A 14157-nucleotide genomic window follows, 5' to 3' on the forward strand; every position below is an offset into this window, starting at 1 on the left:
ATGATGACAGCAGCAGCCGTTCTTCTCTGCGTGAGTAGCTTAATGTTGTTCGTGTGTAATTTACGCTGAGTAGGCTAACCACGTTATTAAATTAATGCATGTAAGGTGAACTAGCAAACACCGTCGTAGTTACATGCAGCTGTCTTCTTGTTTGATGGCAGATACTCCCTTCACCTTGGCCAAAAAGACTAAAATGACCAAAGAAAAAGTGGAAAACAGCTAAACATGAGAGGTTTTTGGACAAAGTTTGTGTTTTTTCCATTGTTTAAGCACTGCTTCCAGCCAAGAGTGATACCATATATGCCCTATAGCTGCAGAAAAGGCTAACATTGTTATCTTTTTACAAAAAAAAACAGCTGAACATGAGAGGTTTTAGGACCAATTTTGTGTTCTCCATTCTTTAAGCACTGGTTTGAGCACCGGTTTGAGCACCGTTTAAGCACCGGCACCGTTTCAAAAGTACCGGTTTGGCACCGATATCGGATAAAACCTAAACGATACCCATCCCTAATTAAATGTATTTTCAATGACTCTACCTACCACTTTAGTTTAACCATTAAAATGTCACATCAGACTTTGTTAAGTGAAAATGTCCTAAGTAATTATGTTCACAAGGCTGAGTGACCATCTTTAGACCTTATGGGGTAAACATGGCCTTAGTGCTAGCCTCTTAAGGACTGACCTCTCACCTCTGTTTGTATATTACATTAAGATGGTAATGGAAATACTGTCTGCTGCAGGTTCAGTTTCTTCTTAGTGATGTTCAGTATGTGAATGTCAATAACTATTGATTAGAAATCTGAAGCACAAATATTTTTTTAAAAATAGAGAGCACATGGCACTCTAAAAGCTGGTTTCCAACAGCATTTAAAAGTTGATGTGTTACATTATTTTTTGCTACTCACCAGAACCTGTCTGAAAAAACAAAATATTTGCAGACCATAGGAATTATATTATCATCTGTGGCAAGAGCTGTTATCTTTTTTGTGTTATATCATCATTAGCAAAGACGAATACACCTAGGCTTGTTTGTTAGGTTAGTTTTTTGAAATTGTTTCTCATTCTCTTTAGAAGTAACAATTATGTCCAATTGTCAGATATGCCGAATAGTCTCTTTAGAAGTAAAAATTATGCCAAATTATTGTTTTTAAGTTGAATTAGGCTATTTAGTTTTTCCCTCAACAGTTCAACGTTTCTTTGATTCTCAATGTCCATAGTGTTAGAGGCTACACCGGTTGCATTAGTTCAGTGGTCCCATAATGTAGTGGTTTACACATTTACCTAACAAACGAAAGCTATCTGGAACAGTCCCGGGAGCAGACATAAATCCTCCCAGAGGAGGCTGCATCAGGAAGGTAAAGTTAAAGTTCAAGATCAAATGTGTGGAGAAGCCTGCTATACTGATCCCTTGTGAAAGAGCTGAAAGTAGCCAGTCTTAATAATTCAAGGTTTCTTTGTTTCCCAATGACCATTGTGTCAGGCAGTGATGGTGTGATGGTACAGTACAGTCAGATAAATTACCACTACTTTTCTGAAGATCCATGAAGATCCCTACAGGCTGTCTCTGGGGGAAGAGTAAACCTGAGAGAGAAAAAGAGCAGGTGGCACAAGGCTTAACCTGAGCTAAAACGCATCCAATGAGCTCATCTCCACAGGCTTAGCCAGCTTCCAAGTTGTCTGCTTTCTGCCAGGACAGCCAGATCTGGGTACTCTGGTCCAGTCCGTCGAGTCAGCCACCAGCCCTCTGCTAATCTGTCTGAGCACTACCGTTGGGCCATATGTTTACCATCTTACCAACAAAGTAACATATGCACTGTCTTGTTTGCTTGCAAAAATATGCTGTCTATAAAGGATTTAAGATGTAGTGTAGACATCACTCTTTATTTCTCTGTATGTGATGACTACCACAGGAGTGACAGCTACAGGTAAACAGATTCAGCCCTGTCGTGCAATATAATCCCACCACATCCACTGTGAGGATGTGACCTTATCTCACAATATCCCCTCCATTCATGTCAAGGCAGCCCAGGTAAGCCCACAGGTAAAAAAACAGATCCCAACAATCCCACTGTCTCGATAACAAGTGTGTAGCGTAAGCTCCACTAATCCTTTGTTGTGAACGTGTACAAGTGAACCTGACATAACCTCAAAGACGCCACACATCAGCACTTTCAGATATAATAAACTATGTACTGTGGTATTCAGGAGTGAAATCAACACACTGAGTCAAGCTGAAGAGGAAACATTTTTTTCTAGCTGAGGTTTGGTTGAGCCTTATTATAGTGGCTATGTCAGCACCATATCTACCTTCCTGGTGTTATGCACTAATCCCCTGAGTCCAAGCCAATTTTAATGATGTCATGCCAGACTGGTGCTGATGTTGTCCTTAAGCTGTGATTAAATTACTTACGTTAAGAAAAACAAGTGATATACCAGCGTCGTGGATAATGAGTTTCTAGCAAATTCCCTCAACAGCATGAAAAAACACTAATCATACCCTTTATTGAATATAACATTCTCCACAAACACTTCTCACTGTTTTACTGTGGTGAGTCATCTGTTGCTACTGTTAATTTTCTTGTCTTGGTTAAGAGAAGCTTCCCACCACCAGCAGGCCTACAAATGCCTCAATCAGCCTACACTACGTGAGGAGACACCTCAGCAGGTTCCCAGTCACGATGTTCATTATCGTTTGCACTACCGTCATCACCACTGCACAATCTACTAAATGATCTCGAAGAGGGACCTGCTCAAATGTGAGGCGTAATGGTGAAAATGGTCCTCAAGGGACTTGCACACGCAATGTGTCCTTCTCATATGAAAGGTCACATGGTAGCAACCTCATTAAATACTATGCTCATTGGGAAAAAGGCCACCTGGTCTATGACGGCAAACCAAGTCCAGTTTCTTTTTCTATTCCACTGCCAGAATAAATGAATAGAAAAATCAAGTTTTGGTTGTAGTTTATGAAATATGCCTAAAACTCATTGCTATGGGGAACAGCTATGGCCATGATAGCCAATCTACATTCTGTTCATTCTGAGTCATTCTCGTCATGGTTTACTCTAATGGAAAACACAATTAGTGTAATAGCTCCATTCAAAGCTGCTTATTTGTCAAATAAGTTGGAAAGTAATGTCAAACAAGTTGGTGGAAAACTGAAACAAGACCACAGTGGAAACAAATAGAACCAAGCATGAGGCTGCCGGTACTGGCTGTTTTCATATTAAAGCCAGATGTGTTGTTTTGTCAGACCAACAGTAAAAGCCAAAGAAATTCAAATTATAGAAACAGCAAAACAGAAAAAGACTTTCCAATTAAACTGTTTGTCAAATTGCATCATGGTTAATGTAGGCGCTAAGTTAGCAAGATAAAAGTATTAGTGGAATAAAAATAGGCATAAGCATTTGTCCATTGTCCATTTGTCTGACACTACAGAAGAAGTGCACTGCTAATTGGTGAACTACTCATTTCCAATGACTAGGTGGCTGAAAAATACTTCATAAGCATCAGACAGATTCAGAAATAGAAATAATTACTACTTGCTGCCCTAGGCGTCTCTCTGTTGCCATTCACGTCACAAAGTTCTTGCACCATTATGAAAATCAAAATCAATGCTTTTTATGACCTTTTCAAGACCTCAGTAATTGGAGCGGCACAGTCTTTATGTTACAACTGTGTGGGCACTACTGGACTTCAGAGATACTTTTTTCTGGACTTAAAAGATACCAGAGGGAAACTGCACCACACTTCTGTTAAAACATGTGTACCTGATTTAATTTGTACAACAAAAAGCAGAACAATACACCAACTATTTTTTTTTAAATCTACAAGACGACTTGGTGTGGTGCGTATACATGACTTAGTGCAAAGCACACACTCACAGTTACCATTAACCTTTGTATGCATTACTTTCTAAAACTAACCCCTGTTTCTCTTTCCGACAAGCATATGTCAGTATTTACAATGTATGACTTGATGAAGCTACTTTGAAGTTGCTGACAGACCAGTACAAGTTGATTTTAATTATGTTATTGGGTTAGTGCTTGTTAGTGTCACAGTCCTTATAACTACAGCAAGTGACATTAAAACCGCACGTGTAATGTTTTTTTTAAATAAATCTTAAAGGTGAAAATTTTAAAATATATGAAGCACATAGTCTAAGACCTTTAAGGAGCTTTTTATTACTTGAGTCTGAATCTTGCAGCATTCATATACATATGCATTATGATGTATGCTTTATAAATTAGGTTGTTTTTTTGTTTTTTTTAAAGAGATGCTGATGTTGCAAAGGTCCCTGTAGGCACCTTATTTGTGCAGTCTCATGACAAGCAGGAAGGAACACAGTATCCCTCTTTCACACAAAGCCACCCCATCACTCACTCACATGCAGAATGAAAAATTAAAAGACCAATGTCTCACCTGGTCGTCCACTCTGTGGGCCACGATTGTAGCCCCCTCCTCCTGCTCAGCATCGCTGAGGGGTCGGATTCTCAAGGCAACCTGCAGCAAACAGAGCAAACTCTGAATGTAATCAACTTGGATATGTTCGGTTTCATGACATCATATCTAAGAAAATGACACTGACAGCACATAAGACAACATGTCTAAGGTTTTATCTGTAGTTTCAACTGAATTTTTACAAATGCTTTAATGTCACTTGTTAGAGTGCTTCAACAGAAAAGCATTTTATAAGAAAAAAAACTGGCTCATATATCAGATGCAGCGCACGCTGTGCTGATTTTGAACATTACAATGGTTTTGGGAATGAAGAAAGCAGGTGAGTAATGTTCAATACGGCTCAGGATTGGCTTTGTGCAGGATAAAAAAAAGAATCCCTCAAGATGAAATGTGACTTAGAATAATAAAGATGTGCGAATATAAGTAGGAAGGGGAACTATGATACACTGCTATATTGCATTAAGGGAGTTGTAAAAGATGTATCCTAGTAATAACCCAAATTCATGAAAATGAAACACATAAATTGCATGAGTAATCTTTCAAATGTCAAACACATTTTTTTCACCATTTAACTTAATAATTAGGAAAAATGCAGGATCTTCTAACTTTTAAGTCTTTTCTCTCTCACAACCCCAATTCAACCAGGGTAGGTAAACTGGAAACTCAAAATATCACTTTAAATGCAGAGCTGTCGTTTTAGAGTCTAAATTATGAATACTGGATGGCACTTGGCAGACACATAACAGCTTAATGAGTGGAGCATTGTAATACGACAGCATTATGCACATTCAGACTCCTACTGTTAGTCTAAATCTGTCTGCATGATTTAGAGATCAGCAGAAAAGCTCTGACTGAATTAAAACAGGATGAAAACAGAGTGTAGCAATACCAGCAGTGTGTTAGATCCACAGGGGTGGCACATGAGCTGCATTCATATGCATTCAAACAAATGTGCTATGACGTTCATGTATATAAGGGCTTTTATAGTGGATGTGGATCCACCTTGGATTCACCTAGGCAACAAATAGAAATAAGAAGGTCCTCTCTCTATCAGCACCATGTAGAAGGTGTATTACATGGGGGACAAGAGAGGCCGGGCAACTGAAACAGCCACTTCAATAATTCAGGTAAGGGCTGCAATGCAGGTGGTATAAAAGAAAATTGAACATTCACTATAAACGCCAGCAGCTTAAATGGTTAGGAATTCAAGAAGAAACCACTAGAAAGAAGAACAAGAACCTAAAAATAAACTATGCTTAGGCTAACTCCATGATGCCGCTAATATATTTTAGTTTAATTAAATTATATGTTTTAATGCCGAGCTCACTTAGGGGTGAATAGGATGGGTTTTTTTTGTTTGTTTGTTTGCTTTTTTATATATAAAAGGTGGTATTTGGTATCCAGTGTGAAGCCACCTTTTAGTGCATATGCCATTCAACAAAAAATACAGGCATTTTTTAGGCAAACTTCACAGGACTGCAGCCTACAGGTGTACTCTAATGAAGTGATCACCGAGTGTTCAGTTAACTGGCAGAAAATTTATGAGCTTGTTTGTATTAAATGGTGATGGTTTTCTACTACTCACCAACAGAGCGAACTCATTTGACAAAGTTAATAAAGGTGTTAGAGCTCAATAAAAAAATATCATTAAAAAAAGCATAGGTTGAAACTCACAGTTAGCTGGTGGTCCTTTGACTCTCCGGTGTCCTTCATGTTCACTTTCGGTCAGCCTGAAGGATAGCGAGCATCAACAGAAAACGGGGCACTGGACCATCCCGCTCCCCGTCGCTACCTGCATGCCACCTACTCTTTAAGAAAAAAAAAGCACCTGCAGCACACCGCACACACCTAACATCTACTAATATACCCGGGTTCTGCCTTTAATGCTCACTGGCTGTAGCTTGTCCGTAGTAACAAGCGCGACTGGCGAGCTAACAATCTCTTCGAGTCGTTTTTACTCAACGACATTAGCTTTCCTACAACTACCGACCGACTCTACTCTCTCACTCGCTTCCTCTTTGTGTCCTCGAGAGTAGTGATGGGTCGTTCGCGAACGAAATGGCTCTTAGAGCCGACTCTTTGACGTGAACGACGCGAGCCGGCTCCTTATCGCGAGCCGTCACGTGGGGTTTTTTTTTTTTCTTTCTTTCTCTCAGCCTCTCTCTCGCACTTTTTTTCCGCTTCACTCTGCACGCGAGCCTTGTGCTTTACGCTGGGCAGAGGGGGGAGGGGCGGTAGTTACACTCAGTAGCACAGGAACAGAGCCAGAGAGAGAGAAAGAGAGGCAGGGACAACAACATTAGAAAGGTATAGTAATCATCCACAACTATTTTCGGTTGCAGATGATAAAGGATTGAGAAAGTTTATTCATGCAGGTCCATATGACAGAGAATATGCATGTTCTTTTAGTTTTCATATTATAATTTATATTTAATTGTGTTGTGGTTTGCAGTGTTTTGTGTTCTTTTCACTTTAAATTTGTGAAAGGAAAAAGCTGAAAATTTAAATAGTTAAAACTTGAAATGTGAATAGTTGATTTTTGTATTATATGATTTATTTATTACATTTTATGTGGAGTGAATAAATAAAAGTATATTTACGGTGGCCCCTAGAGACAAAGCACATACAAACTTCAAATCACGTACGAACTCTGAAGCATGTACAAACTCCAAAACACGTAAAAACACGTACAAACTCCGAAGCACGTAAAAACTCAGAAGCATATAAAAGCTCAGAAGCACATAAAAACTCAAAACACGTACAAAAGACAACAGAAGTGCTCCAGGATGCTGGGCACAGTGTTGAGCCTTTGTTATCTTGTGGCTACACAAGCCAGCAAGTACCAACGACCGGATTTGGTGTGTGGTAATAACAGGTAAATGAACTTTTTTTTAAATTATTTGAATATATATATGAGTGCCTGTGTATAAATACACAAACAATACACACATGCTTTCAATTGTGTGATTTAAGTGATCTAGTAGCTCTGCTTTGGAAGTTCAGTTCATGCTAGAAATGTGTTTTGGAGTTTATACGTGTTTTGTCTCTAGGGGCCACCGCATATATTTATATATAAACATATATAAATAAAACCACTTGTTTTTACGTTAGTAATTCCTTTTGTGCATAATTTTATATTATTGTTAATAATAAATTAATTAAAGCAACAAAACAACCTGAAGAGCCGGTTCGGAGCCGAAAGAGCCGGCTCTTTTTAGTGAGTCGAACCGAAAGAGCCGGTTCTCTAAAAAGAGTCGGAAATCCCATCACTACTCGAGAGCGCGTCGGTGGGTATCTTCCACGCAGCGGGTCGGGAAACACGGGAATAATTTAGCCAGACAAAGAGTTAAAGGTAGCGGCAGGTAACAGCAGCACCAGCAACAGCTCACCTGCTACTCGCACTTCTCTGTGTCTGTCCTCGCTCCTCTCCGCTCCGTGTCCTGTGTTTACGCGCGCGCGCGTCTGCGTTCGCGCGTGCTGTGTTGTCCCTGGAGATTCGCGGAACACCGGCAGTATCAAATCAGCTACTGTAAACACCAGTACATCCGATTATAAAATAAAACCCTCTAGTCCGGGTTTTCATTGCTTTGGGTGAATAAATAAATAAATAAATAATATGGCATGGCATGTGTACTCCCAGTTTTCCTATCCTAGGCTACACAATGATTGTAAAGGAAATACAAACATAACCCTCTGTACCTTGTAAAAGTGCTTCATAGCAACCTGGGTCATATTAACATTTTATAACGCTTCTGAATTTCAAAAGGACAATAAAGTAGACAAAAAGTCACATTTAAACGAGCATTTATCAGTTATTGGACTGGATGTGCCTTTATTATTAAGTATTTTTAAAATAAATCTTTTGGAGAGTTTCTAAAACACCTTTAAAACAATGGTGAATATTTTTAAATGGCTGTATGCGTTTATCCAAACCAGTTATTGTGCATTCAGATAGATCTGTGATCCTAATATCACACATTTTACGGACGCGAATAGTTGGAAAATGGTAACCTTTTTTAAATGTCTTTTTCTGTATGAAATACCCTTTCTGTGTCACTTTGCTGACATCTGGTGGAAATGTTATGCAATTACCGTTTCAAGACATACCGTTTCACCTGTATGGAGAAAAAAAACAGAAGAGAAAGCAAACAACGAAGAGCAACATAATAAAAAAAAAACCAGCACCATCACAATAAACTAGCTAGCAGTAGATAACAGTAGATACTAAATAATAAACGATATTGTGCAGCACGCAAGATAGACAGCGCACAATGTGCTTTGAGGCAGCAGCCAAGAAAGGTGTAGTCCGCGTCTGTGAACACCCGTGTGTACACCTGTGTGCATACCTGTGTGGATCAGCATGCTTGTATTCCAAAGGTTTCTCCATGTAACGATCTGCTAGGGAGTGTGGGGAGCCATAGCCCCGTCCACCAGGGTATGAAGCAGGTATGGAGGAGATCCAGGCCCCAGATATCCAGAGGCCCCAGAGTACAAGGACCCGAGGAGGACCACCAAAGGGGGGGAACCGTGCCACCCTCCTGGGAAGAGCTGAGTAGAGCCCCAAACGAGAGGTCACCCCGCAGCTACGGAGCAGAGGCCAGAGGGGGTTGCAGTGACGTGCCCGCGGGCTCTGCCGGCAGCCAGCTGTGCCAGAGGACCGAGCTTCAGGCCCAGAGGCCTGAGGGCATCCCACCCCCCGGAAGGAGCCCAGCCGGGCCACAGGCGCCCGGCCCTGCCAATCAGCCACCAGGAGTGAGCCGGTACATACATGAGCGCCCAGCCCCAGACAACAAGGACCACCAACACACCAACGTCTGAGGGCATCAAACACTGGCAGGGAGTGTGGTGAGGGGAGATAGGCCTCCGTACTTTAGAGGGCCTGAGATGTACCCAGAGAGGTTGAGTCTAAGACCCCACCTGACATATAGACACAGACGAACAGGCACACGCGGACACAAACGTGCATTCCCACCCCATATGCACAACCAAATACTCGGCACTCACCCAACGTGTAGACAGACACAAATAGACACTGCACAGACAGTCGCACTCCCCAAACATACTCTATATCCCAGGTCCAGGTACCCCCGCCCTCAGAGGGGCAAGCCGCACCTAGGCCCAGGAGATGTAACCCTTCTCTCTGGGGTGGAGGCCCCGCATCCCAGACCCCAGTTTTTTTTTTGTTTGTTTTTTTCTTTCTTCCCCCCCTTCTCACCGTCTCTTCTCCCCTCTGTTTTTCTTTCTCTCCCTCTCTTTCTTTCATTCTTTCTCCCTGTCCTATCCCCCAGTCATGTCTGTCCCGTTTGTAGCAACCGAGAATAAAATTAATTCATAATTATAATAAAGGTCAATCAAATGGACCAATATGGCAAGGCCATGATGATCCACTTGGTAAAATAAATCCGCTTGGCATCTTTCTTGGCCTTAAGACAACAATTCTGATGGCTAAAGATCCAAACGGGACACAAAAAAAAACAACAACAAAAAAAACCCATACCGTTTCAAGACCGTTTCAAGACAACAAATACATAAAAGGGGGAAAGGGAAAAGGCAGTTTAAAAATATAATAACATAAGCTGTTTTTACGACCACAGAGCGTATTTAGAAAATGATCGGTAGTGAAAAAAACTTTAGATCTTTAAAAGGCAAGGCAAGGCAAGGCAAGTTTATTTGTATAGCACAATTCAACAACAAGGTGATTCAAAGTGCTTTACAGAGACATTAGAAACAAGAACAAATAAAAAGCATGATTTAAAATTGATTAAAACAAGCAAATAACCTAACTAACTAATTAACAAACAAACAAACAAACAAACAAACAAAACAGTATATAAAATCAAAACAGATAAAATCAGAACAGTAGATAAAATCAGTAGTTAAATGTAAGTTTTGAAATTTAAGCTTAAAGTGTGGATTTGGTGCTTTATTCAAATGCAGCTGAGAACAGGTGAGTCTTCAACCTGGATTTAAATAAACTGAGTGTTTCAGCTGATCTGAGGCTTTCTGGGAGTTTGTTCCAGATATAAGGAGCATAAAAGCTGAATGCAGCTTCTCCGTGTCTGGTTCTGACTCTGGGAACTGATAAAAGACCGGATCCAGATGACCTGAGGGATCTGGATGGTTCATACTGGGTCAGGAGGTCATTGATGTATTTTGGTCCTAAACCATTCAGAGCTTTATAGGCCAGCATCAGAACTTTAAAGTCTATCCTCTGACGGACAGGCAGCCAGTGTAAGGACCTCAGAGCTGGACTGATGTGGTCCACTTTTTTGGTCTTAGTGAGGACTCGAGCAGCAGAGTTCTGAATGAGCTGTAGTTGTCTGACTGATTTTTTAGGTAGACCTGTAAAGATGCTGTTACAGTAATCAAGCCTACTAAAGATGAATGCATGGACTAGTTTTTCCAGGTCCTGTTGAGACATCAGATCTTTTATCCTTGATATATTCTTGAGGTGATAGTAAGCTGACTTTGTTATTGTCTTAATGTGTTTTTCTAAGTTTAGGTCTGCATCCATCACTACACCCAAATTTCTCGCCTGGTTTGTGGTTTTTAGATGTATAGATTGAAGTTCTCTGGTGACCTGTAATCGTTTTTCTTTGGCGCCAAAGACTATTACCTCAGTTTTGTTTTTGTTTAGCTGGAGAAAATTGTGGCACAACCAGTCATTGATTTCCTCAATGCATTTACCAAGAGCCTGTACAGGGCCTCGGTCTAAAACACTAAACTTCTATAATATTTACTGAGATACCGTGTCCGCTGCACTCTCCTGACATCTGCTGTAGAAATTGTGCAATTACTATTTTAGACAATCAATTTCAAGCGGCTTAATGCTGGGGGGGAAAAGCCGGAAAATGAGCAGAAAGGGGAACATAAAATACCTACTAAAGTAAGTTGTTTTTACTTTCATAATTTTTACTTTTCTAAACAACCTAAGTAACCTATAGTCTTTAAAAACAAACAAATAAACCAAACCAAAAGAAGGTAACAGGGATATTTTAAACTAGAATTACCCTTTAGATCCCATTGTATAGTTCCACCAAGCAGTTAGGACTTCTCTAGACCTGATCTTTGGGATATAAAATGTCATTGTTTCGTCATTTCCATCGTCATTTTATCCTCTCTGATATTTGTGTGATATTTCCTCCTAAATCTGAATTCTAGGTTATTGGGTAAAAATATCTTCAGTCTTGCAGTGCTGTGAAAAAGTATCCTGTCCCTTATGTTTCAAATCATAAAACTAATTTTAATATTGGATAAAGACAACATGAGTAAATACAAAATGTATTTTTAAATGATTATTTGATTCATTAACAGAAAAATGCTATCTAAACCTACCTGTGAGAAAAAGTGATTTCGCCCTGACCCTTATAACTGGTTGAGCCACCTTTGCCAACAAGAATCAGATTTGTTAAATGACAAATTAAGTGTGTTTTATCACACTTTTTCTAAAGCTGATTTCAATTTCATGAGCTACACTCAGCCCTGATTACTGCCAGACCTGCTAAACAACAGTAAAATAAAATAAAAAAGGACCTGTTTGACAGAATGAAGTAGGCTAAAAGATCTTAAAAAGCAACGAATCAGGCCGTGATCTAAAGAAACTCAAGAAAAGATGAGAAATAAAGTCACAGGGTTACAAAGACCTTTTTAAGGCTTTGGGGCTCAAGCGAACCCCGGCAACAGCCACAAACTGGTGTAAATCTAACAGGATTTCATAAATAAATTCATAATGTTGATGATATGAAACATTTAGATTTGTGACAAATATGTAAAACTAAATATATAGAGCTCACTAAAAATGGGATAGCCATGTGCTCATAGAAACCTTCACATCTGACCTCAAAAAACCAAAATCGAATAATTTCATCACTGAGTACAAATGAACCCTGGTCCCTGCCTCTTCATCCTTTACTTGGGAAGAATTGTACATATTTTCAGCAGTCTTTAAAAATACTCTAGGAATCACTAGTTCATGATACACTAATTGCATGTGGATATGTTTCAGTTAAATGCACAGGGAGATCTTAATGATCTCAGGCACGAACACTCAAAAACAAAATTAAGACTCATCGCGTTGTACTCAAAGCTGGTTTATTCAATTTACGATTAGACCCTGAAGTTTGCGTACACATACACACACACGCACACACACACACACACACACACACAAACAAAATTAAGCACCACTCTCTGTGCCTGTACAGTGCAACATGCTGAAACAAACACACAAAACGTATTAATGACACGGCATATATCCAATCCACACAGAAAGTCATCGTTAGTCGGTACAAACATGTATTGTTTGGATTGTTTGCTATGGTGAAAGTAATTACCTGGATTCATTAATCAGAGAGCAGCACAGCTTCCCGAATCACAATAGGAATGACGACTTTATTGGATTAGTTGGATTAGATATACAGGGAGTATGAATTAATGGCCCATTAGAAAATACAAAAAAATAGTGGTCCTATGTATTGCTGGACAGAACTAGAAAAAGTATATAAAAATGGCGCACAGTTTAAACATAAAACAGAATAAGACAACAATCTGTTATTTTACAACTTATTTACAGAAGCCATGGTCTCAAGGTAGTCTCGTCTCTGTAGACTCCTAAAGCTTCACTAGCAGGCGTGTTTGTGTGTGTGTGTGAGACTGCAAATAAATTATACTGCTCCACAAACTCCTGCTGTGTGCTGCCAGTGCTGGCTCTGTGCTTCACGAATATCACGCATGGAGCACACTACATAGAAAATAACGATGCATGAGCTATCGCGTTCACATCTTTTATCTTTGGAGACTCAAATATAAGATGTCAAAATTAGTACACATCTCCATTTCAAAGGCAGAGAGAGAGATCTCAACTGAATTTAAACTTTCTTTTTTACATTATTGGGAAACAACTTTTTTTGTGTGGTTTTTTTATATGTTTAAAAGAGCGTGTGAGGGTATCAAAGGACAAAACAGATTAAGAGCTTGTTAAGTTTGACAGCACTTCTTGGAAACGTCTAGCACGTTCTCCAAGAAAGGATAGAAATGTCATGAATGAGCTAAAAGAACAGAGAGAAGATTACAGATATTGTTCCATTATCATTAGACTCCACACGCTGGAGTCCTGACTGATGTGAAGCCACACAGTTTCCTCTGTGAGTCTTCTATCAGCTGCATGTTGCTGTCTTGTAGATGGTATGCGATGCTGCTTCTCTCCTTGGGCAAACAGGGAAGTCTATGCTTGGAAGTCATTTCCAAAGTGTCTCCTCTGTTCTTCGGTCATGGACAGGTAGGTGGCCCTCATAGTGGGAGAGTACTATAGACAAAACACCAACACAGAGACATATATAGAGAATATTACAAGTCTGTTGTATTAGATTGTGGTGATGTAAACATGTAAAACTCATTTGTAATGGAAGAAAGTAGGGAAAATGGGCTTAAAGGAACAGTCCACTGAATATCTATCAAATTCACTCTACTGTGGCACTGACATGAGAAATGTTTGAGGCTCTCGACTCCCCTAGTGGGACTTAAAGCAGGGAAAGCATGGATGATCAGGTTAAAAAAACAGGTGAAGTGAAACTACAGAAGAATGAATATATAGTACATGTTTATAGTATAGCTACACGCTAGACAGTTTATTAGTTACACCTATCTAGTTCTGGGTTGGAGCACCTTTTGCTTTCAGACCGGCTGTAATTTTTGCTT

At 39.8% G+C, this 14157-nt stretch overlaps 2 protein-coding genes across 3 annotated transcripts in view; both read right to left on the reverse strand.

The window, feature by feature from the left end:
• Nucleotides 1–6174, reverse strand: part of kif19 (kinesin family member 19) — a 36255-nt gene extending 30081 nt beyond the window's left edge. For both annotated transcript variants that reach the window (XM_085360959.1, XM_085360960.1), the window contains exons 1-2: nt 6136–6174; nt 4423–4503 (exon numbers count right to left, since the gene is read on the reverse strand). In XM_085360959.1, the coding sequence (XP_085217085.1) occupies nt 4423–4503; nt 6136–6174 (120 nt within the window). The remainder of the gene's footprint in view (nt 1–4422; nt 4504–6135) is intronic.
• Nucleotides 6175–12543: 6369 nt separating this feature from the next.
• ttyh2 (tweety family member 2) overlaps nt 12544–14157 on the reverse strand; it is an 83937-nt gene continuing 82323 nt past the window's right edge. Inside the window, exon 14 of the mRNA XM_085360961.1 lies at nt 12544–13765. Coding sequence (XP_085217087.1) covers nt 13685–13765 — 81 coding nt within the window. The 3' untranslated portion in view covers nt 12544–13684. The remainder of the gene's footprint in view (nt 13766–14157) is intronic.

This window comes from Diplotaxodon limnothrissa, linkage group LG8 (genome assembly GCF_057381915.1).
Source record: "Diplotaxodon limnothrissa isolate DT_005_m linkage group LG8, D_limnothrissa_male_GT1.1, whole genome shotgun sequence".
Taxonomy (NCBI): Eukaryota; Metazoa; Chordata; class Actinopteri; order Cichliformes; family Cichlidae; genus Diplotaxodon; species Diplotaxodon limnothrissa.